The sequence below is a fragment of the Typopeltis vanoorti genome, chromosome 2, assembly GCF_054136105.1.
Source record: "Typopeltis vanoorti isolate ZY-2024b chromosome 2, IOZ_Tvanoo_1.0, whole genome shotgun sequence".
In the NCBI taxonomy this organism is placed as follows: domain Eukaryota; kingdom Metazoa; phylum Arthropoda; class Arachnida; order Uropygi; family Thelyphonidae; genus Typopeltis; species Typopeltis vanoorti.
The window spans coordinates 43,706,642-43,731,192 of NC_143550.1; the positions used below are offsets into that span (position 1 = coordinate 43,706,642).

General features: G+C 33.8%; 1 protein-coding gene across 1 annotated transcript in view; it reads right to left on the minus strand.

Annotated features, from left to right (window-relative positions):
* Positions 1 to 24,551, minus strand: part of LOC150108972 (H(+)/Cl(-) exchange transporter 7-like) — a 327,290-nt gene that overhangs the window by 153,483 nt on the left and 149,256 nt on the right. Inside the window, exons 13-14 of the mRNA XM_090401357.1 lie at positions 9,203 to 9,341; positions 3,204 to 3,297 (exon numbers count right to left, since the gene is read on the minus strand). Of these exons, the coding sequence (XP_090257483.1) occupies positions 3,204 to 3,297; positions 9,203 to 9,341 (233 nt within the window). The remainder of the gene's footprint in view (positions 1 to 3,203; positions 3,298 to 9,202; positions 9,342 to 24,551) is intronic.

Here is a 24,551-nt window from a genome sequence, read left to right on the forward strand (position 1 = left end):
GTTTAATGTTAAATCTGGTGTCAGACAAGGATGTACATTATCACCTCTGTTATTCATTATCTATTTGGATTATCATTATGAAGGAAAGTGGTATTAAACCTGATATCAAAATTGGAGATGTTAATGTCAGCTCCTTGCTTTATGCAGATGATGTTATACTTCTAAATAAATCCGCTACAAGTCTGCAAGATTCCCTGACTAAATTGAATAACTGTTGTCATAGATGTGGTATGAAGGTCAGCAATAACAAGACAAAGATAATGAAACTAGGCAAAAGCATTGAAAATATCAGCTGCACTGTGAATGGAGAACCTATAGAACAAGTAAAACATTTCTTTCTTTTAAGGTTACATGGTGATCAGCACTCATATTTGTAGATTTAGGGACACAAAAACACACGTGTTGAACAGATTATTTTATTAATTACTAATAAAATAAAACTTGACATTTCGAGCTCTATATCGAGGTCATCATCGGAAGAATACAACCGTATAAGGAACCAAGCTACATGCTCATGCCTTGTATACCGGTAAAACTAAATCTACGTAGTTAATAAATCCTTTTTCCTAGCCTGACCTCTAGTGATAAAAAAAAAAAATATATATATATATATATATATATAAATAAATAAATAAATACAATTACAATAAACTGCTAAAGTCCTCATGTATTAATATTCTTCTGGATAGTTCTGATTGTTATAAAATGATTTCTTTCAGTTGCTGTTGAATGTTCCAAACACTTCACCAGGTTGTCTTCTTGTAATGGGATTTTTCTAAGGCTAGTTTAGGATGTTATACAGGTTGTAGCTGGGTCCTCCACATACCACAGAATTGACTGAAAAAATACTTGGTATTTTTCCACTCAATTCTGTGGCATGTTTGGAGTGCGTGGTCAGAAAGGTCTAAACTAGCCTTAGAAAAATTCCACCACAAGAAGACAACCTGGTGAAGTGTTTGGAACATTCAACAGCAACTGAAAGAAATCATTTTATAACAATCAGAACTATGCAGAAGAATATTAATACATGAGGACTTTAGTAGTTTATTGTAGTTGTATTTATTTATTTATAATATATATATAAAAAAAAAAAAAAAATCAGCTAACGCCTTTTTATTCCCGTATACACGGGAGTAGGCGAGGCCATTTAGCCCTATCTAACTTTTGGAGACTGAGTGGGCAGTTCAATCTCCACTGGTACCCAATCAGAGACAGATGGCCCAAGGCTATCACTAATTAAGCGGTACGCAGTGAAGAGAGACGGCTCAAATGTGCCGCCATCTCGTGGTCTCTAACCCTAACACAATATATTTAATGTCTGAAATAATGTGGGTTCTACGGTCGATTTTCTTGAGTTTACAGGACGAAAAACCCGAGTTTCCGGGAGGAAAAACCTGCTTGCCCGTGCCAGAGATCGACTAACTCGGGAACCGGTCGAAAAAAGGCTTAGAAAAATTTCCTCTAGTCGCCGACTAGACTCGAAACCAAGACTTCCTTCGTGCGGCCTAGCGCGATGGTGTGCAAACGCCACATCCACTGAGCTACACAGGCTCTAATATATATATATATATATATATTTTTTTTTTTTAAATTTTTTTTTTTCTTTATTTTATTTTATATATATATATATATATATATATATTTTTAAATTTTATTTTATTTTTCTTTATTTATTTTATTTTATATATATATATATATATATTATCACTAGAGGTCAGGCTAGGAAAAAGGATTTATTAACTACGTAGATTTAGTTTTACCAGTATACAAGGCATGAGCATGTAGCTTGGTTCCTCATACATTTGTATTCTTCCGATGATGACCTCGATATAGAGGTCGAAACGTCAAGTTTTATTTTATTAGTAATTAATAAAATAATCTGTTCAACACGTGTGTTTTTGTGTCCCTAAATCTACAAATATGAATATGAAGTAAAACATTTCAGCTACTTAGGTACAATTTTCAGTGAAGATGGCAAATTAAATATGGAAATGGACAACAAAATCAACAAAGCTGGTATGGTAGGAAGTTAACTGAATAAATTTATATGGAATAAGAGAGAAATTAATCAGAACATTAAATTAGCTATATACAAGACAGTGTTCAAACCAATTTTAACTTATGGATCTGAGAGCTGGGTCAGAAAACACTTGACCAGACTAGAGACCGCAGATATGAGAGTCCTGAGAAAGATTAGGGGCGTGAACAGATGGCATCAATGGCAATATCATATTAAAAATGAGGATATTAGGAAAGAACTTGACACTGTCAGCATCCAGGGATGCGTTAGCAGAGCTAATCTCAGGTGATATGGTCACTTAAATAGAATGGGCGAGGAAAGATTAGCCAAACAAGTGTTCTCTGCCAGGTTGGCAGGAAAAAGATATAGGTGGATTGATATGGTAAAAAGTGCCTTAGAAGATAGACATATAAATATAAGTTCTTACAATGTTGTAGCTTTGACATGCAATAGATTGATTTGGCTGAAAATTGTAGGTAGGAAGTTAGTAATGATGTAAATTTTTCATGTAGTACTATCATATCCTGTACACCCCTTGAGGGTAAATTTCAGGAATTTGATGATGACGATGATGAATTAGTATTCCCGATTACCTGAAGTTCCTCTGATAATGTTAAATAATATTTTTCAGTTGTATAAACAATAAATTAAGGTATGCTTATTTTCAATAGTTTAATTGCTTTTACTCTTCAATGTTCAATAATCATTCTCCAAAACTGATTGATTTTTTATTTTATTTACTGTGATATGCTTTGCAAAATGACTTACTGCTTAGCATAAATGTGTCAAAAGTGTCACAAAACTTAATAACGTAAGCAGTATATGATGCACACAAACTCTTTTTTTTTTTAAAAAAAAAATTTGTTCTCACTATTCAAAAATCATGTATCACTCAAATGTCAGCATTAACATGTTTAAAGTAGGAATTTCTGTGATTTCCCATATTTCTTTTGGGAAATGATTGTAAATAATCAAGGAGACAAATAAGCTGTTAATAAAAATTTCTGGTACCACTTTCTACCACATGATTCTGAGGATATCTTTTAAAATTTTTAAATAATCTGAACCATGTCATGAAAAGATATTTGTTGCAACAATATTTTTCGATGATAATTATGAATTTTAGGTATAATTGGCTTCCACAAAATAATGTATATTAAAAACATATTTGCATTGCACTTACTTGGAGGATCATGAAAAAGACTTCGCACACTTGTTTCAGGAGTCTGGAACCAAATCGAACCCAGTGAACTATATTCACCATCCTTACATAAAAACTAATAAGATGAAGACAATAGGTTCAGATCAAAATCAAAAGACTAAAGTATGCATTAATGATATGAAAATCTATCTATATATCTATATATATATATATATATATATACACACACACACACAAAAAGTCTAGTAAAAGTTTACACTGCAGCTTCTTCATAAACCACACCACCCATTGGGGCAGCATCCTGGACAAGCTAGTTCAGGTACTAAGGATAAGTCATATTGTTTTGCTACAGCTATTCACAAAGTAAAAAGTAAAATCAGCAGGAAGACAATTTAACCATGCAAAGTTTCCATTACAATGGAAAATTTCATCACTTTTCCAAAGAAAGCTAAGAAAATGAAAAGTGATAGTGCATTCTCTGATCTCACAAAAGATGCTGTGTATTATAAGAACATGCAATGAGTCAAATTTGGACAAGTCGCTTGGATTGAAACATTTTGAAGCATCTACGCAGTGCAATACAATCCAGAAATGTTGCAGAAACTGTCACCTGAAGAATGAAACTTCACCAATAACAAATGCACCAGTCCAAGTTCCAGTATTTTTGGACAAACATCTGAAAATTTTCATTGCAAAATTTTTTTACTCTGAACACAGCTCTATTTGACTATATATATATACATTTTTTTTATATATTTCCTCAACCTAAGGGAACTCTTAAAAGTTCCACTGTCATATTTTGTCTATCTAAAAAGACATAAAATGTGATGATAGAACTTTAGCAATACTGAAAAATTCTTACAGCAGATGCAAGAAGATTGAAAAGTGTTTTCTTTTGGCAGTGATTAGCCAAGTAGATGGCATGCTTACTCTCCAATCACCAGGATGTAGATTTTGATGACTGTGCATGTCTTTAAGTGGTAAATAAATGTCATTGCACAGCGTACAAGACCATCACTCTGCTTACTGAAGGTCAGAGGTGGCTTGAAAAAGTTACATGTTTGGTCTTTAGAAAATGATTTCCAGATTAACTAGTCGTTAATGCACCCACAATACTAATACTAATGTACTACAGGTTTGCAGGCTTTCATTGATGGGGTTCACACAAAAAAACTATGAAGGAAAGATGTTGAAAGTTTACATCATGTATGAATGTTACATGTACACAATTTAACAATTTAAATTTTAATCTCTACTGGTTTGTGTGCATTATAGTAGACATCTTCAAAGGATGAAATAAAAAACTGAACTGATATTATATCGACAGGTATTTACAACTGGCAAGCTAATGGTATTGGTAATACAGAATATTTGAAATAGACTAGAAATTTTGCATTTGTGAGATTCACATTGCATTATGGTGACTAGCAATGTGATGCATAGAATGTCTCATATTGCTATGCATCCCACCACCATCCATTAACGAAAAAAAATTGTCATTATAAAAACCCTAAGAGACAGGGAATACAACATTTCCAGCAGTATGGTAAAATGAAAACAAGAACTGAAACACCTCTGACTTATCCTTCCAAAATATGGTAAAAATAAAAAAAATATATATATAATAGTAGAGAGCATCCTAAAAGAGCATTTTTAGAAGTTTTTATTTTTTCGGTAAACATAGACAAAGATGTCAAGCAGAAAACATGTTTTTATTTTGCTTAGTTTCGTGAAATACTTTGTTTCACTTCATCAGAAAATAACATGAATAAACTAAACACTACAAAGCAAGTAATAACAGTTATTATCTCTAGTGAAAAATATCTGAAAACGTTTAAATAATGAAAAGCGTGTATTCGCTATCACACTGGCTACCGGTTCATGGGTTGCTGTATACTACTGATAGATACAAGTGTGTCGTGATGGATTAAGGAAGACCAGACTTTATGTAAAATCATCACTTGTTTTTTGTTACACTGTAGAGGATGCTTCATCATTTCAGCTGATTCTTTGAATGCTGTTGAGTAAAAGTGGTAATCAATGTGGAAGCATTTCAGTTTGTTGCCTTCTACTTGGTGTTTTGTTTTCATCGTATGTGCTGCCAGCCCTGATTTGCACTTTCTTTCATCTTCAATGTCCTTGAAGTGTTCAGATTGGTATATCTCACCAGATCTGCCAGTCTGTCCTATGTAGTGTAGACCACAATTGCACCTGATCTCGTGGACAGATCGTTTTTTGAGTGGCAGAAGTGGAGGTTTAGATTTCAGGAGTTCAGAGATTTTATTGATTAGGTAGAAGGCGACTTTTAAGTTTTGCTAGCAAAGCAATGTTGCTATTTTATCTGTAATTGATTGTATATACGAAAGAATAACTGCTCCTTTGTATTCTTGTTTTTTTTTTTTTGTTCCGATTGTTTTGGAGGTTGAAATAGAATTTTTTTTTTTGACTAATGTTCTGTTGTAGCGATTGTTTGGAAAGACAGAATTAAGAAACTGTAGCTCTTGGTTTCTTTTATCTATGTTGGTGGAAATTCTGTAGGCTCTAAAACGTAAGGAACAGATGATTTTGATCTGGGTGGTGATGAGAAGTTGCATGTAGGTAATGTCCTGTGTGTTAGTTGATTTCCTGTACACTGAGAAGTTGAGTGTGTTTTGTTCTGATATCTCAACTAGCATATTTAAAAACAGTCAGGACCAATTTCTTTCTAATCAACTGTGAATTTAATCTGAGGATGAATGTTGTTCAGGAAGGTGATGAAATCTTCTAATTGTGTAATAGTACTAGATCAGATGATAAAAATATTGGCAACATATTTTCACCAAATTTTGGTTGTGTTCCTTGATGTTGGAAGGCTATTTTTTCAAACCAATCCATGAATAGGCCAGCTAATATAGGAATACAGTGTTTAAAGAGGTCCACCATGTCTGGTGGGAAAATGTCTTGAAGTAATTGTATGGTTTCTATGTTGGAACGTTGGTGAAAAGATTTATATATCCAGGCTTGCAATTATATCAGTAGGAGCCAATGTGATGCCATTTGATATTTTGTATGAAGTGTATGGTGTTTTTTACATAAGTTGTTTGTCTGATGTAAGGTTTCAGTAGGTTTGCAAGATGTTTATATAGTCAAGAAATTGGAAAGTATCTTGCATCAACAATTAGTCTCAGTGGCAAGTCCTGTTTATGCAGTTTAGGGACTTCATATATTCTAGGAAAAAAGAGGATTCTAGATTCAAGTTTTTTTGTTTTTTTTTCCCCAGACCAGTGTTCTGCATGTTTTTTTTAACAAAGTTATTGGTTTTATTATGGAAATATCTCATGAGATATTTCCACATCTGGAATGTGAACAGAATTGAAGTCGCCTTTCCTCTCCCACACCTACCCATTCACCACTCAAAAAACATGGAGTCTATGTAACTTCATGTGGAATATGGTGTGCAGAACAAACAGTGATCCTGTTTGTTCTGCAAGAAGAGAGATATGCATATCAAAACATATGTAATAAAAAAAAAAAAAAAAAAAAAAAATCAGGACAGCAACAGATACAAAACAGAAAAATCATTAAGTACTATGGCAGTGTACAGAAATGGATTACATTTCAGGTTTAGTTGCCTTTCATCAAAAATCTGGTGCAAGCAGCTCTCAGATATTCTATATCTGAGATACATCATATCACTAGTCATCATAATACAATGTGAACTGCATGTGCACAACACTGTTAGTCTATTTCAAATAGTTTGTATTACTGATACCAATAGTTTGCATGATACTTTTTGATCAGATTACAATATTTTATTTATCTTACTAAAATCAAGCTTCCTCATTAATCAATGCCAATGGTTGCTGAACTGGAACCAGTTCTTAGGAAGCACGTTGATTGGCTATTATTATCTGTTTGTTCAGGAAGTAAATTCTACAGATATAGTTTCAATTAGCTGATTTCTTTAGTTAAACCATAAATTAAGTCAAAATGAATTATTTATTATTGAAATAAAGAGCCAAAAGGCTTCACTTCGGTTTCAATTCAATAATCTAAATAATCTATTTATAATGCAAAATTATTTAAATGAAGTGGGTATTGAATCCAACATTATTTAAAAGCTGAATAGAGAAACTACAAGAGTTTCGTACCGAATATAGAAACTATAATAAAAGTTTCGGTGGATCAAAGCGCAAGCAAACTTTTCATGACAGGAGCAACTCTTGGTAAAGGTGAGTAAGCTTCTGATCACTTTCTTTAGTATTTCCCAGAATGTAAAGCATACCTCCTTGCGGACATGTATGATGCTATACATTATGGGGGGGGGGGATTAATCTATAGCATCATACATGTCTGCAAGGAGGTGTGCTTTACATTATGGGAAATGCTAAAGAAAGTGATCAGAAACTTACTCACCTTTACCAAGAGTTGCTCCTGTCATGAAAGGTTTGCTTGCTCTTTGATCCACCGAAACTTTTATTATAGTTTCTATATTCAGCACGAAACTCTTGTAGTTTCTTTCGGCATGAAACTCTTGTAGTTTCTCTATTCGGCTTTGAAATAATGCTGGATTCAATATCCACTTAATTTAAATGAATTAAGTATATTCCCAATATATGTATAGGTCCATTTATATGTAATACAGATATAGATGAACTTATTTATAATCTAAATAAACCATGGTCTCTTAACTGATCATTGCACTGCATTGTTTATTTGTTAATGACCTTTTGAATAAATTGAACAAGATTTTTTTTTCTTTTTTGTTTGCTCATCTGCTATTCACATTTAAGTGACTATGTTATTTCATCCTACTAATTGCAATGAATAGCTACTGCTGCTGAAGAGAACACCGGCATGTGCAAAAGGAGAAGTTTTCCATTTTGCAAAGCTTTGATGAGACCATATTGGATTACTGTATAGGTATGGTTCCAGGAGAATTAATATAACCATTAATGTAATCATTACCATTTAATGGAATTTAATGGTTACAATCCTAATCAAATCCAGCAGATGACTGACTCCTATGTTCCAACACCTCAGGATTCTTTAACAGACCGCAAGGTTCCAATCCCTTATATTTCTGGTATCTCTGAATCGATTGGTAGAATTTTGAAGTATCACCTTATTCCCTCATATTTTCATACCAACAAAATTTCTCATCTGTTGCCATCTACAAAAGACAAACTGTCACCTCTATCATTAGCTAGTGTTTACCAGATACCTTGTGAATGTAATCTGACATACTTTGGGCAAGCAGGTCTTTCTGTGGTGGAAAAAAAAGAATTAATGAACATCAATATTATATTGAATACATGAAACCTCAAAAGTCTGCTCTGGCACAACATAGTATTGACACTAAACACAGTATCTATCTGGTGGGATGAAGTTTGTCTTCTCTATAGAAGCAGTTTTAAATATGAATACCTTTTCAAAGAAAGTTGAAAGGTCTTTTACATGAACCAAATCTGAATCAACGATTGTCACTCTCTCTCCCCCAAAAGTTTGGGAGATTCTTATTTTATGTAACCATCAAAAATAGTTTATAATAATATTATTTATTAATATTAATTTCTAGCACGCAGCAACAGTTTTTAATTGGCAAACCACCGAATGTAGGTACATTGTATTCTAATTTCTTTGATTTACTTGTTTCTATGCACTGATGATGTACTGTTATTTTCAGTACAAAATATCTGTACTTTCATTTCATTGAAGTTAATTACTGTAGTTATTATGTTGTCCCATGAACTATGTAAGCCTGTGTAATATGTAACACATAAATAAATTAAAAAAAAAAAAAATAAAAAAAAAAAAATATATATATATATATATATATATATATATATATATGACTCTATAGCTATTGTCATGATTGAGATGGCTAAAGATTGTGATAAGTGGAGAACCTTTCTTCTTAGTGGACTCAACCCATTATCAAGCGGATGAGATGATGAGAGATGATATATATAAATTATATATTCTATCTATATTGCTGTCATATGTTGATATAAATTATTTTAGTATTTTCGATGTATTACCTGAATTGGATATGTTGTAATATTACCAACAATTTCCTGGCAGTCTTTTGAAAAATATATCATTTGAAATCCAGTAGAAGCAGAAACCACAGCAACTATCACTGCTTCTAAAACTCGAATCCATCTCTTGTCAAAATATCTAATATTAAATATATATTAATCCTTCAGAATCTTATAAAAAACTGATGACAAACACGGGTCTAACAAACTGACATATAAAATACTGTCACTTAATAGGCATAATATATTTCATTTAAATCTAACTACTGTTGTTCAAGTAACAAAACTATTTTATTAAAACAGCCTTCACCTTAATTAGAATTTTCTTCAAGTAAAACTATTAACAGACTACATATTACTAATTTAATAGCAAAGTTTACAGCCACCCTGCTAATGATGATATAATTTCATATATTCACATAAAAATATATTCCTATTTTTTGTAATTTTAGGAAAGGAACTTAACTGTCCCCATCTGTGTTGAATATACCCACCATGTAATGCATTGCAGAAGCAACAAAGAGTAACGTGCCCAATATGCTCCATTTTTAAAGTAATTTTTAATGTATAAAATTGTTACATACAAGGGTTTGAATAAAAAAAATATTACTCCATGTTTTTATTTATTTATTTTTGATATCACAGTAAAACAGAAAGCTTATCCAAAAAAGCTGAATCATTCCACATGAACTTCTCAAGCATTTTTTTTGGTGAATTTCATAGTCATCTTTGGAAGAAGCAAGTACGGTTTTCTCTTCCTGAAGTATAGATTTTAATCAAGCAAGATTAGGAACATCACATCTTATTTAGCATGGTATGGAAATGCACAAAACCTTACAGATTGTGAGAGATGCAGATTGGCAACTTATTGATTTCCAAAGAGCTAAACAAAAGACTGCTGACATGTACTCCTTCTGGGGAATAAAAAGGCACTGGAGATTTATTACCTTAAAAATAAACACTTTTTTTTGTGCTTTGAGTGCTCATAAATAATAAAAATAATCAGTGAAGCAATGAACTGTCATCAGGTGACAGAGACATCGAGATCAAAATGGAAGTTTTTACTGTTTGGAGTTTTTTTTTTTTTTTTTTTTTTTTTTTTATATTTTTAGATGTTTAAGACTTGGAATATCTCCACAATGCGGTTGAAGGAATGATAGAGTCTGAGTTGAAAATAACAGTTTGATTTATATAGGCTTTTTCAACTGAAGGCAAAGTTAACCTCATATAGAGGTATGTTAAGGATTTTTTTCCTTTCTGGAAACTATCACAAAAAGAAAACCGAGAGAACATGTTCAATTAACAGACAAAAATACTATATAGTGGATGGCAGACAGTACAGCAAAGACATGGACTGTGCAATGTTGAAGTGAAATGCCACTGGAAATGAGTCTTTGGACTCAATAGATGTGTCATGTAATAAAATAAGAGAATTGAGTGTAGAACTAGTCTATGGCATCAGTCATCGATATTTAGTTTGGATAGTTTAGTCTTTCCTCGTTCAGGAAAAGTGAGCCATGCATTTCTTTTTACACAGGTGGATGTGTAGTTTTATACAACATGAAGGTTGAAGGAAAGAAAGAACTGTTAAGTGCAAAGTCTCCCCCCCCCCTGCCTTTGAAAACTTCTTTGCAGATCAGGAAGAACAGCATCTGCCAATGATATAAATAGATAAGTGACGCTTTCCTTTTTATATATTTAACAGCAGAAGCTCTCACAATGTTCACTGATGTAGATACTTTTAAGGTAGTAAAATCAAATGAAAAGTGTTATAATTCCTGGTCATTTAAAGAAAGTCAATGACCTAAACCTTGAAAACTCTGAAATTTCAGTTACGTGGGTGTACGAGTTCACTGTTAAATAACAGTTGGTTCAGTTTTAATCTGCTTATAACTGCAAATATCCAAATCTTATTCATTTAACAGTATACTCATTCTTTGGTCAGTAAGCTAATCCAACAAGTAAGGAATTTCAAGTAATTTTATAATGCAATACTAGTTTTAAGGAAATTTCAGAATGTGCTATTTATATCTGATTGATTCAAAAGTGTATGATCAAACTACAAGTAGGAACATGACTTAAATTACTACTCAGTTTACAATTAGCCATCACAAGAAGCTGCTTAGAGATCAAAGTTACATAACTAGGTGACCTTTATGTAATCTATAATAGAACCAAAGATTTCCACAGCCATTGCCCTTGTGACAAAAAGCCAAGAACAATATATATATATATATATATATATATATATATATATATATATATATATATATACACAGCCTCTGTTCAAAAGCAAACCAAACTTTTGATAGAAAATAAAACACAGGCCAATTATAATTATTCAAATCATTTATTGCTATCAATATACTCTCCCTCACAGTCAATTAATTCATTAAATGAGTTTTTTAAATTGGTTTTTGGGATACTGTTGAGGGTTGCTGGCCGCAACAGTATCTGTATGGTTACTGCCGCTTGAACGATTTCAATGGTGTCATATCGCTTTCCTTTCATCGGCAAATGAAGTCGGGGAAGTTTTCTCTTCCCCGATTTCATTCGAAGTCACAGGGTGCTAAATCAGGTGAATATGGCAAGTGATTCAACACACAAACTTGGTTTCTGCTCAAAAACTCTTTCACAATGTTTGAATGATGAGATGGTGCATTATCGTGCATAAGTTACCAGCTGCCAGCATCACGATATTCATGCCGTATGAGACGAATTCTCGCTATCAATTGCTTCAAAACTTCGAGATAAAACTCACCATTGACCGTTTGGCCAGACAGAATGAATTCTTTGTGGATAATGCCCTTGGAATCGTAGAAACAAATCAACATTGTCTTTACTTTTGACTTCTCCAAGCAACTTTTTTTTGGATGCCTCTCTTCTGGTTCGGGGCTCATGCTCAAAATAGCACATTTCGTCACCAGTAACGATCATTGCAAGGAAGTTTGAGTCCTTATGAGTAGTTTTAATGAGGTCCTTGCAGTGTTCAATTCGATACATTTTTTGGTCGTCGGTCAACTTCTGGGGAACAAATCGCGAATTCAATTTATGAAGGCCCAAACTCTCGGTCAAAATGTTGTGCATAGTTGATTTTGGAATCCCCAATTCATCTTCAATCAATCTTGCGGATGATTTTGGGTTTTCTTTGATGAAATCATGCACTTTTTAGATGATAACTTCACTCAGTCCAGTTTTTGGACAGCCCTGCTTTTCATCGTTCTTCAAGCGCCTCATGACCACTTGAATCGCTTAAACCACTCGTAAACTAGAGTGTGGGATAAGCATTCATCACCGTATGCTTTTTGAAGCATTTTGTGTATTTCGGTGAAACTTTTACCAAGTTTAACACAAAAGTCAATCACACCTTTCTGTTTGAAACTCATTTTCTGCCCGTTCGTCAAAACACACAGTCACTCTTGGCACTACAACTCGGCTTCTAATGAAACAAATGTCATAAACAGTTAACACAACACTAATGAAGGTTGCTGCTTTTGACAACAAAAAGTACAACAGGTGGAGCCACTAGTTTCTTCAATTTTTGGAAAGTTCAGTTTCTTTTTGGACAGAGGGTGTATATAAATATACAGCCGGGTCTCTTTTTATGAGGTAGATATGTTCCACAGAAAACTGCATATAAAAAACCCAACAAAAACGGCCTAACTTACATTGAAAAATTAGGGATACTTTCCATAATTTTCTAAAACCACACAAAAAAGTTAATGAAAATTCAAGAAAATAAGAATACCTAAGTTTCTTTTAAACCTTTATTCATTTAATTTTATTGAAAAGTAACATTTTTTTTTTTATTTTTACATTTTGTCATCAGAATTAACATAGCTATTAGACAATATTCGGCCATATTTGCAAACTGGTGGAAAATCGATTTTTTTCTTCTGACAATGTAATCAGTGATTAAACTTTGCGATGATGATTTCACTAATTTTTTATACAGCTTAAAATATCCAGACATACAGTTCTTCAGCTCATGTTGGAATTTAAAGGCTCGTTCAGAATTTGTCATTAACAAGAAAATAATTTTCCAATTTATTGCACAGTTCAAGACTTTCTCGAATTATATTTGCAGTGAGGGGGACAGGTTTTTCTTCCACTTCACTATTGCTTTTCTGGATCTTCGATGATATCTAAAGTTAATCGATATCAAATAATATCAAAAAATTCATATTCATATTAAATTTTAATATGAATAAGAGACAAGGGACTTTGTTTAATTTTGGTGTTAAGAAATCGCTTAATGAAGGTGTTTGTGACTTAAGGCATTATACACAAGCAATTCGTCTACATTGTTCTGGCTAAATGTATCAAAACCCTTCTCCACCAATTTCATGTGCCAAAGTAATGATTTCAGCTGATAATGTAGATGTTTGCAACACATCCAGGCCAAGCTGCTTTCCAGCAGGCATTTAAAGTTTGTGGTCTTATTTCGGCAATTGCAGATGCAACATGATTTAAATAGTCCAAAATAGAAAAAAAATTCCAAACGTCAGTTACTGTTAGCGATTCATTTTCTAGTTTATCCAATATAAATCGAAAAGTGTGCTTAACGTAATATTTTTTAAAAGTAGTAATTATGCCTTGATCTAATGGCTAAATAATGCTTGTTGTATTGGGTGGAAAAAACACCACCTGCACATCTGGATGTTCTAAATGCAGATGACTTGGTGCATTGTCAACAATAATAAAACTTTAAAATCGAGAGCTTTTTGCTTCGTATATGTTTCCACTTCTGGTACAAAGCAATTATTAACCCATTTAGTAAATACAGTAGTTGTTATCCAGGCCTTTGCATTAGCCATTCAATGTACCCGAGGCTGTTTCATATCTTTGCTTTTTAGAGCACGTGGTCTTAGAAATCGATTTACTAGGCGGGGTTTCAATATCGGATCTCCTGATGCATTGCTACAAAGTAACGTTACTCAATCTTTGCTTGCTTTAAACCAATTTAATTTTTTCTCAGACTTTGCGATGTAAGTCGACCAGGCATTTTCTTCCAAAACAATCCTGTTTCATCAGTGTTAAACACTCGGGGACAATATCCACTATCTTCAATAATTTTGGCTAACTTCTCTTGAAAATTTTTGACTTATTCTTCATCTGTTGCTGCAACCTGCCCTGTAATCTTCATGCTATGAAGTGCATTCCTTTTTAAAATCCGGCTAACCATCCTTTGCTAGCAGAAAATTCTTTATCAGCCCGAGAAGTAGAAGTAGACGGCTCCAAATGCTTCATCTGTTCATAAAATCGAAGAGCTTTTTGTTTAATTAAATAACCACTTATAGGAATTCTTCTTTGAGTTAATTCTTCAATCCAAATTACGAGCGCTCATTCCGTGCTTTCTAATAAAGCATCTCTTGAGTACGATGATAATTTGCCACTTAGTTTTGTGAGATTTTCTTATTGCGAATTCATTTTAATTGCTCTTATAGTAGATTGGCTTTTAACCAATCGCCGCAGATCCCTCTCCTTTTGCTAAGCAATCTAAAATTGCAATTTTCATTTCCAAAGAAATTGCTTTTCTTTGGTGCTTTTTTTCTCTACATTGGGCCAAAATAAATCTTTAAAATAACAATTAGCAAAATTTAGACTTTCGATAATAAAAAGACAAACACTTGCATGCAAAATTAAACTTCACGAACACTCACTGCTTACACGTTATGCCAGAATGTCCTGCAACACGCTGTTCATTATGTACAACAGTGATGAACGAATTGGTCAACAACATGCGAAATCACATGCTTTATATGTAAAATTTTCCAACTGTTATACAAGTAAAATAGTTACTTTAAAAATTACAATAATCATAAAAGAGAAGTTAATTTACTGCCATGTAATAATAAACAACTCATCCCACAATACAGATTGATTACCCCTAGGGGTTTCTCACTGTGTTCCACGAGAAGTTCTCCTGGAATTTGTCATTTTAGTTGTCTAAGCATTTTTCATGAATAAATATGTTAGAGTGGAAATATTCTGAGGAGAATAACATTCGTGAATATGTCGAAAAGCTCAGACCTAGAACATCTAAATAACATCTGGGTAGCAAATGTTAGTGACCAAGCCGTGTATTTTTAAATGTGGAAGTATTCATGAATTATCGTTAATTTTCACACATCTAAATCTTTCAACATTCTGGAAAGGGAATACCGCTGTTTATGACCAGTCATAAAAATTGCCTGCAAGCTGATTACAACAATGTGCACCGTATCCTCTGTTCTCAAAACTGAATGAAATGACACCTGTTTTGCAAATGTTAGTGACCAATCATCAAGGAAGTATAAAGAAAATTTTTCACTGAAATTGAATATCAAGGTAGTATGTATCCGGTTCTCAGATCTAGTAATACTGAAAACTTTCTTCACAAGTTCGTATTGCAGGGTGAAAGTGCTTGTTTCGAAACCTTAGTGCAGTGATTTTTTAAAAGTAATAGGCCTACAGATTTAAATTTTAATATGAATAAGAGAAGTGATTTTGTTTAATTTTTTGGTGTTAAGAAATCTCTTATTGAAGGTGTTTGTGATGCAACAGATAGTGATTCATCCACCACAAGCCTACAAAAGCAATCTCCAAGATGTACAAAAGGAGGGGAAAACTATCAGCACAAAGGATTTAATTCTGCATTTACTTGAAAGTACTTATAATAATATTATAAATTTTTGGTGATCAGAATGGGATATGTCAATGAAAATCAGTACAAATTAATTTAATGATGTTTATGCAGAAAGTTTTTTTTTTTTTTTGCTTACTTGGGAAATGGATTAAAACCAAGTTTATATTTATATACATATAAATATCTTTAACGTTTAATTAATAATTAATGATCAATTATTAATTAATAATGAAAACCAGCTAAATTAACAATTAATTATTAATTAATATATTACAAAATAACCAATGTGTTCCATGAAAACTTCAGGATTTGTGAAATGTTCCGTCTTAGGAAAAGTTTGAGAAATGCTGGATTACCCTATTATTGGAATGGATTTTCCTTCTGTTGACATGCGCAGAAGTGTCGAAAGGTCTCGTATCTGTGGGCGTACTATACATAAGTTTTGAAGTTATGCACTGCATAACTTCAAATCCGCATAAAAAGAGACCCGAGTGTGTGTGTGTGTGTGTGTATATATATATATATATGATAGAGGAATGTAAGGAATTGAATTCTGATCAAGTATCCATTCCTTACTTTAAAGATACACATTGTTGGGCACTTGCCCAAATAACAAATGAAAGAGGAAAAACTAACTCCCAGTGACTTAAATGACCATACTATATTCTATATTGACAAACCAAAATGCACAATAATGATAAAACATACTGAAAAATCAACTCATATGAAATACAGTTTAAAATAAAAAGCACAGTAATTCTGAATCATCATTAGCAGAAAAGGATATTGGCATAACAAAATGTACAAAGCATTAAAAACTGGTGCCACAAACAAAAAAATTACAAAAATACCATGTAAGCAGTATGCAGGAGATGATTTTTGTTAATTGATGCATATAATTCTACTAAGTGGCAATTTGAAAGAGCATGAAAATATTATTCATCTCTAGTTCAGTTTCTAGTAGGGATGTGCCAAATCGGGATTTATTGAAACACTGAATATTCATCCAAAGCATACTGATTATTGCTATCATCATCATCAAATTCCTGCCATGTACCCTCAAGGGGTATACAGGATATGATAGCACTACATGAAAAAAAATTAAATCATTACTAACTTCCTATCTACAATTTTCCTCCAAATCAGTCTGTTACTTGTCAAGACTCCAACATTATCAGATCTTATATTTCTATTGTCTAAGGCACTTTGTACGGTATCAATCCACCTATATCTTGGTCTTCCTCTGGGTCGTTTTGCTGCTAACCTGGCAGAGAACACTTGTTTTGCTAATCTTTTCTCGCTCATTCTGTTTAAGTGACCATACCACCTGAGATTAGCACTGCTGACGCATTCCTGGATGCTGACAATGTCAAGTTCTTTCCTAATATTCTCGTTTATAATATGACATTGCCATTGATGTCAACTGTTCACGCCTATAATCTTTCTCAGGACTCTCATATTTGCAGTCTCTAGTCTTTGGTCAAGTGTTTTACTTCTGACCCAGTGTTCAGATCCATAAGTTAAAACTGGTTTGTACACTGTCTTGTATACAGCTAATTTAGTCCGACTAATTTCTCTCTTATTGCATATGAATTTATTCAATTGACTTCCTACCATACCAGTTTTGTTGATTCTGTTGTCTATTTCTATATTTAATTTACCATCTTCACTAAAAATCGTGCCTAAGTAACTGAAATGTTTTACTTGTTCCACAGGTTCTACATTCACAACACAGTTGACATTTTCAATGATTCTGCCTATTTTCATTGTCTTTGTCTTTTTATTGCTGACCTTCATACCTTATCTATTACAAGAGTTATTCAATTTAGTCAGAGAATCTTGAAGACTTGTAGCGGATTTATTTAGAAGTATAACATCGTCCGCATAAAGCAAAACGCTGACATTAACATCTCCAATTTTGATATCATGTTGAATATAACTTTCCTTCATAATGTAATCCATATAGATAATGAATAACAGAGGGGATAATGTACATCCTTGTCTCACACCAGATTTCACATTAAACCATCTTCCTGTACTTCTATTTCAGTTTAATTATAGTTCAATTCTAACTGCTGATTTACAACTCAAATAAAGACTAAGTATTTCTTGATATAATGCCCCATTGACACCATATAACTGGAGCGTATTGGATAGCTTCTCTCTTGGCACCTTGCCATATGCCTTTTCCAAATTCACAAAACTTAAATACAGATCTTTGTTATATTCCCATGAGTTCTCCACTATTTGTTGTAAAGTGAAGATCTGATCCTGACAGCCTCTATTTGACCTGAATCCAGCTTGTTCTTCACCAAGCTTTTCTTCTGCAATTCTTCTCAGCTGTTTCTCAAGTATACTTGCATAGATCTTGCCAGGAACACTCAGTAGGGATATACCTCTGTAATTCTCACATTCAGTTTTATTTCCCTTTTTATATATGAGTACTATGAGAGCTCTACTCCAATCGTCTGGAATTCATCCCTCTGTCCAAGCATTCTGAACTATGCAGTGTAGCCACTGTAAGACTTTTATACCGCCATACTTCAGCATTTCTGGTCGAATATCATCTACTCCTGCTGCCTTTCCACATTTCAAGCCTTTGATGGCTTTTTCTACTTCAAGTATGGATATGTATTCCTGACTCCATGCGTGGTAGGTGTTTTTTTATCTCTGTGCTGTCATCACTGCTTGTTTCATTTAGCAAATTTTCGAAGTAATTACTCCATACTTGAAGGATATCTTTTTCTCCCGTTTTCATGTCACCTTTATCATCTCTAACTCCTTTTACAGTACTCTTTCCTCCATTCCTAAGCTTCTTCAACAACCTCCAGAATATTTTGCCACCTTCTTGATATTTATTTTCTATGTTCTTGCCAAAGTCCTCCCATGACTTGTTTATTTTTACAGTGTTTAGCTTTCTTACATTTATCTCTGTATTATCTAAGAGCACAAGCTGATTTATTTGCCAGGAACTTTTGATTTGCTTTCTTCTTTTCCTTCACTGCGTCTTTAACTTCCTGTGTCCACCATGGAGTTCTGATTTTTCTATCCTTGCAGACAACTTCACCACATGCCTCTCTAGCTGAATCAATCAGGGTTTTCTTCAAGGCTTGCCACTGAATCTCCAAGGTTTGGTTCCTGTTCTCAAACTCTTTCATTTTTCCTTCAATAATCTTTGTGTATTTTAGTCTACAGGTCACATCTGAGAGCTGCTCAACTTTTATTCGCTTTAGAACTTTCTTACATGTGATTCTTTTCAATATGAAATTCAATTTTATCCTGCTGAAGACTAAATAGTGATCGCTTCGAATTTCAAATTCTCTGTACACTCTGGTGTCCAGCACCAGGAAGAATACATCACTATCAACAATAACATAGTCAATGAGACTTTTCTTATTCCTTGCCTCTTCTCTCCATGCAAATTTGTGCACATTTTTATGTTGGAACATGGTGTTAATAATAACCAGTCCATGTCCTGAGCAGAAATCCAACAGGTATTTGCCATTATTATTAGCTTTGCTCTTTTCTCCAAATTTTCCCAAAACATTTTTGTATGTCTGACAATCACTTCCTACTCTGCTATTTAGATCCCCAACAAGGACTAACTTTTCTTTTTTTCATTGTGTCAGTAGCTTTCTCTAGAGCTCAAAAAATTCCTCTACTTCTACCTTAGTAGAACCTTCTGTGGGACCATAGGCACAAATAAGTCTCATTGTCCAGTTCCCCATTCTAGTATTTGCCGAAATCACTCTACTTGACACTGCCTGCCATTCAAGAAGATGAGCCTCGTATTTTGTGTTGAATACTATGGCTACTCCTTCTTTTCCTTGATTGTCATTGCCTGTTTTTGTCTTTTTTGTTTCAGTCACCCCTATTATATCGATCTGGAACTTATCTAATTCCTCCGCTAGCTCCACTTCTTTGCCATTCAGGCTTCTTATATTGATAGTATCGATCTTTATCTCTGGTGATGTTGAGTTGCCGTGTGTTCTGATTAAGTTATATAAACATTAAAAAAAAAAAGATCATAATTTAGCACTTCTGCCAAATTGCAGAATGAAGAAACATTAGTATATCAGATATATCTTGAACATATGAGATGAGAATAATTTTGTTGTTATTGTATGTAGGATGGTGGGACATACAGTCTTTTGTTTATTTTATGAGGATTGTAGCCGTTGCCTATTGTGAAGGTACCTGAGTTCAGTTTCCAAGGCTGTGCATCATTAGAACAAACAGGCCTGGCTCTGTAAGTGATTTGAGGATGCCGTACTGTTGGGATGGGTAGTGTGATTGCTTATGTATATCCCCATATGTGTGGATTTTCTATATAAATAAAGATAACGAGCCATTTGGTAAATGTGTCACTAGTGTTATCTAGTATGAGTTGGTTAGACCAAAATCCAAAAATACTGAAGCGTATTTTTAGATTTTGGTTGTTTAAATGCACTAAAAATGTATTTAACATATCTTTAGGCAATGAGACCAAATACCAAAAATATATACATAATATATCCTAGCTGCTGATTCATGTCTTTAGTACTTGGTTTTCCAGAAATCCCATATAGAAATTGGCTAGTGTGGGGAAAGGGGATTCCACAGCAGTCCCATCTAACTGCTTGTATATTTTTTCTTTCCATGTAAATTTGAATAAATAGTGAATCTGAATAATTCATAAAAGTCAGAGGGGGAAAATTGCTTAGTAAGGTCAGGCATTTCTGTTAAAGGTACAACACTGATCATGGTGTCTGAATCTTTTAGACGAAGATTTTCAATTATAGTTTTAAAGCAGGGTTTCTCAATAGAGGTGGATATCGATACCCAAGGCAAAAATATGATTTTGGTATGACAAAATATTATGACACACCAGCCAGCAATGCAACACTGTCATATGGAAAACAGACATACATAATGAATAAGAAAATATACACTTAATTTTTGAAATCACTACAATTTCCCTTCATGGCATGCTGTATAAGGTAATTCACAGGCGATATATTCATTGTCTATTTTTTTTTATATCACGTTTCATATACATCATTCAATAGCAATGAGAAAATCGCTAGCCTCGCAAATTTTTCCTTTAAATTTCATTAAGGGTGATAACTAGAGAAAAGTTGAGAAACATGGATAAAGGAGAAAGTGTCGCCTATGAAGGTGGGGGGGGGGAAATAATTTAGCTAACTGTTTGGCAAGTTTGTAGAGGCAGCTGTCTCTGATATCAACTACTGGACTAAAGGTACATTATGTTTGTGAATTTTTTGGGGCTCCATACCTCTGAGGTGGTTTAACACGGTAAGGTTTTAGTTTTTTGGTAATTTCTTTGAGCCAAGATGCAACTTTTTTTTTAATAATTTATATACTTCTTTATTTTGAGATTTTGTGACATCTGAATCTGTAATCTGGTGTGTAGAGGAATCTTTCAGTAGTGTGCTAATTTTTCTGCTATAATCAGTATGGTCCATAATGAACTAGCATTATCCTTATCAGTTTTTGTTATACACCCTCTGTCCAAAAAGAAACCGAACTTTTTGAAAATAGAAGAAACTAGTGATGCCACCTGTTGTACTTTTTGTTGTCAAAAGCGGCAACCTTCATTAGTGTTGTGTCAACTGTTTATGACATTTGTTTCATTAGAAGCCGAGTTACAGTGCCAAGAGTGACAGTGTGTTTTGACAAACAGTCGGAAAATGACTTTCAAACAGAAAGGTGTGATTGACTTTTGTGTTAAACTTGGTAAGAGTTTTACCGAAACACATCAAATACTTCAAAAAGCATACGGTGATGAATGCTTATCCCGTACTCAAGTTTACGAGTGGTTCAAGCGACTTCAAAATTGTCATGAGACACTTGAGGACGACGAAAAGACGTGTTGTCCAAAAACTGGACTGAGCAAAGTTAACATCCAAAAAGTGTGTGATTTCATCAAAGAAAACCAAAAATCATCCATGAGATTGATTGAAGATGAATTGCGGATTTCAAAATCAACTATGCACAACATTTTGACGGAGTGTTTGGGCCTTCGCAAATTAAATTCGCGATTTGTTCCCCACAAGTTGACTGACAACCAAAAAATGTATCGAATTGAACACTGCAAGGACCTCACTCGTAAGGACTCATACCTCCTTGAAACGATCGTTACTGGTGATGTACTGTAGTGTTTTGAGTATGAGCTCGAAACAGAGTGCTGAGTGGAGACCACCAGAAGAGGAGCATCTGAAAAAAAAAAGTCGCTTGGAGAAGTCAGAAGTAAAGACAATGCTAATTTGTTTTTGTGATCCCAAGGGCATTATCCACAAAGAAGTCGTTCCACCTGGCCAAAGGGTCAATGAGTTTTATCTCAAAGTTTTGAAGCGATCGATAGCGAGAATTTGTTGCGTATGGCATGAATATCGTGACGACCAACCGTTCGTCAAAACACACTGTCATTCTTGGCACAATAACTCAGTTTCTAATGAAACAAATGTCATAAACAGTTGACACAACACTAATGAAGGTTGCTGCTTTTGACAACAAAAAGATACAACAGGTGGTGAATTCCTTTTGGACAGAGGGTGTATTTCTTTTTTTTTTTTTTTTTTTGTTTTCTTTAAGTTTTTAAGGGCTATTACTTCTTTATGTGGTATGTTTTTCTTGGAAGGTTTGTATTTTATCAGAATTCTGGCTACATCTGAACAAATTTTGTCACCTGCTGTAGGAGAATGAGATCACATTCCATGATGGTCATGATTTAAAACTGGTACTTTCTAGATTAGAATCCACATCAGGATAATGTTTGTGGATTCATCACATTCATGGAATATGAGAAGTCTGGATACAGAGTTCTTTGGAATAAAACCAAGATTCTTCACTCTGTTTAAATCAGATTACCTGTGAAATTTTATATCATCATCATCCAAATCTTAGCTGTCTGACTACCTGCCTATACCCGTCTATCTGTAAGAAACAGATTTAAAACCCAGTGAGGACTCTACCTTAAGCAATTTCACATATTTATAAGGACTGAATTGGAGATGGTCCTGCTCACAGTGGAGTAACAATACTAGTAGGCAATCATACTCTCAGCCGGTCCAGATTAATACTGCTGTAGAAACAGTAGCAATTCCTCTATCTATGGGATTTCCATAGTATGTTTCATTTATTTCATAACCTTATCTTGCAACTGCCAGAGCCCATACTTGTTATGGGTGAATTAATAACAGGCACAAAACTCTCTGGGGTGGTACTAACGCAAATGGATGAGATCGCATCATTGAACAAATGTTAGACAATAATGACTTCACCATTTTGAATAATAGAATCAAGGCTTAATTTTCCATACGACTATTCAAATCATATTCTGCAACAGATCTTTCAATCTGCTCCCCTGCCATTTTTCTGCTCCTCACGGGAACCGTGTTCTTCTGCATGAATATTCATATAGAAAATGGACTAAGTTGACTGGAATACTTTTTCCTATCTTGCAAAATTTAATGTTAAAGCAGTCAGTTAAACACTTATCAGTGAAGCATGCAACAGACTGTATTGTCAAGGCAGCAACACCTGCAATTCCAAAAACATTATCTTGATTTCCACACTATCCAAAGCCTTGGTGGAATCAGAGTACCAGGTAGCCAAAAAAGATACAGATAGAGCATGAGGTATATTTTGTAGATACACCACCACCACATTAAACTTAAAGCACGTTATGAGCCATCAGAGTCAAAAACAATCTTGGATCCAATATGCATCATCAATTAATCAAACAACCAGTGCAAAAATTGAATGGGATAAAATCTGGAAAATGAAACATAGATACAAACATACCATGTGTCCACCTTGGACCATAACAGATGTGCTGTTGATTCCAAAGCTACTGCAGACACTTTGGGAGAAAATTTTGCCAGAATCTCAGTAACAGCTTCATATCCTTCTGAATTTTTAATATTGAAAGAGCAACAAGAGAAACAGCAGCTAAATTTTTCTACCAATGAAGTTGAGCAGTACAATCAGCCATTTATCAAGGAGAAACTAAAATGAACTCTTTTATTGTCCCACTCCAGTACAGTAGGTCCTGTTGACATCCATTATGAGATGATAAAACATCTTCGATTACCTACTATGGACTTTTCTCTTATTATTAAACAGAATCCTTAAAGAGGAAGAATTTTTGGATTCTTAGCATAAGCCCATTGTTATTGCTATCCCAAAACTCAAAAGGATCCAATACAAGCAAAAAATTAATGACCTACTGCCATCCATCTTTGTAAAATATTGAAGAAAATGGTTAACTGTTATTATGATTCAGGCCTTCATGGGGTAACAAGACTCAGTGTGGGAGGCCCAGCCTAGAAAACACAAAATCTATCATACCACTCTTTGAACTCCAACTTCCAAGTAATGCTGGACTTTTCTGGTATTTAAAGTAATGATCTCTCCAATACATAATGTTGCCGACATTGAAATTTGTAGACATCATTAAACTTTGGACCAATTGGTTTGTTTAGACATATGTATAAGTGATGCATTCTTGAAACAAGAACATCTGACATTTTTTGACATGGAAAAAGCTTATGACAAAGCCTAGAGATATAGCATATTAAAAGACCTCTATAATCTAGAGTCAGAGAGGACATCTTATATTTATTAAAAAAAGCTTTGTCTTGGGTGTTCCCCGAGGCTCTCTTAAGTGTGACACTTTTTTTGCTATCCAAGTTACTCAATCACCGACCAGTTTCCTCC